Source organism: Oryx dammah, unplaced genomic scaffold, assembly GCF_014754425.2.
Source record: "Oryx dammah isolate SB20612 unplaced genomic scaffold, SCBI_Odam_1.1 HiC_scaffold_8800, whole genome shotgun sequence".
NCBI lineage: Eukaryota > Metazoa > Chordata > Mammalia > Artiodactyla > Bovidae > Oryx > Oryx dammah.
Genome location: NW_024078363.1, coordinates 1 through 1,316, shown reverse-complemented (window position 1 = coordinate 1,316; position 1,316 = coordinate 1). Strand labels below are relative to the sequence as shown.

Genomic DNA, 1,316 nt, shown 5'->3' with positions numbered 1-1,316 from the left:
GAGTGCTCAGGGCGGGTGGAGGTCTGGCACAGCGGCTCCTGGGGCACTGTGTGCGATGACTCCTGGAGCCTGGCAGAGGCCGAGGTGGTGTGTCAGCAGCTGGGCTGTGGCCAGGCCCTGGAAGCCATGCGGGCCGCGACATTCGGCCCTGGAAATGGGAGCATCTGGCTGGACCAGGTGCGGTGCGGGGGCCGGGAGTCCTCCCTGTGGGAGTGTGCTGCGGAGCCCTGGGGGCAGAGCGATTGCAAGCACGAGGAGGATGCTGGTGTGAGGTGCTCTGGTGAGTGAGGGGCTCGGGGTCAACCCTGGGTGAGCTGGGGCAGCGCGTGGGCAGTGGGCTGGGCCAGGCGTGGTGGGGAGTTTGTGTTCAGACATCCCGGGTGCTGGGGCTCTGATCTAGGATGAGGGAGCTGGGAGGACTAGACACTGATGTTGTGGAGACTGAGGGGTGATTTCAGGTGCAGGAGGGAAAAGGTTTCCCTGCGTTCTGGCCAATTCTTCTTCCCCACAGTGCTGTTTTTCTCTTTAGGTGTAAGGACAACATTGCCCACGACTAGAGCAGGTACTGTGATCCATCCATGGGCAAGGGAGAATACTCAAATACTGGGGACCTGTCCTGCGGGCTCTCTGATAACTCAGAAGAGGAAAGAGTCTGAGGAGCCGTGGCTGTTGGGGAGCAGCCAGGGCATTACACTGGAGCAATCCCCTGCCTTGATGTCCAGGGTCAAATGTTCTCATGCCCGGGGCCAAGCAAGTCTGGTTCCCATGTAGGAGAATCTAAGGAACTCCCACCTGCCCCTGTGTGTTGCTCCTCATCAGTAAGGTACAAGTTCCTGGATGTTTGATGCTCTGTCTCCTGAAGCCCAAGGAGAAGGGATGAGCTGGGTCCTCAGAGGCTGTCTCTGCAGGGCAGCTCCCTGACAATCCCCATCTCTGCCTTGGGGCCACACTGGCCACAGTGGAGTTGGCTTGTCTCAGGATGAGACCCAGGGAGCCCTGACACTGTCTGAGGCTGAGACGCCATTGTCCGGAGCTCCTGAAAATGCTGACACAGGAGATTTTTCTGTGCCCAAGACTATCTCCAGCCCTTTTTCCTGTTTTCCTTAGGGACCAGAACAACCTCAGATTCTCTCCCTGGCATTTTCTCCCTGCCTGGCGTCCTCTGCCTCATCTTGGGAGCCCTTCTCTTCCTGGTCCTCATCATCCTGGTGACTCAGCTGCTCAGATGGAGAGCAGAGCGCAGAGGTGGGCTGCAGGGGGAACTGGGGACCAGGGAGAGTGTGTGGAGGCAGGAGATGGGGCAGGTGTGAGGAGGG

At 59.3% G+C, this 1,316-nt stretch overlaps 1 protein-coding gene across 1 annotated transcript; it reads left to right on the top strand.

Annotated features, from left to right (window-relative positions):
* The first annotated feature begins 17 nt into the window (after positions 1 to 17).
* Positions 18 to 1,310, top strand: LOC120860106 (antigen WC1.1-like). Its single transcript, XM_040235927.1, has 3 exons — positions 18 to 280; positions 530 to 562; positions 1,108 to 1,310. The coding sequence occupies exons 1-3, from the start codon at positions 127 to 129 to the stop codon at positions 1,308 to 1,310; spliced, it is 390 nt and encodes a 129-aa protein (XP_040091861.1). The 5' UTR covers positions 18 to 126.
* The last annotated feature ends 6 nt before the right edge of the window (positions 1,311 to 1,316 follow it).

Coding starts and splice junctions, on each gene's coding strand:
- LOC120860106 (XM_040235927.1), top strand. CDS start 127: ATGCGGGCCGCGACATTCGGCCCTGGAAATGGGAGCATCTGGCTGGAC. Junction 281..529: donor TGCTGGTGTGAGGTGCTCTG/GTGAGTGAGGGG, acceptor TTTTCTCTTTAG/GTGTAAGGACAACATTGCCC. Junction 563..1,107: donor ATTGCCCACGACTAGAGCAG/GTACTGTGATCC, acceptor TGTTTTCCTTAG/GGACCAGAACAACCTCAGAT.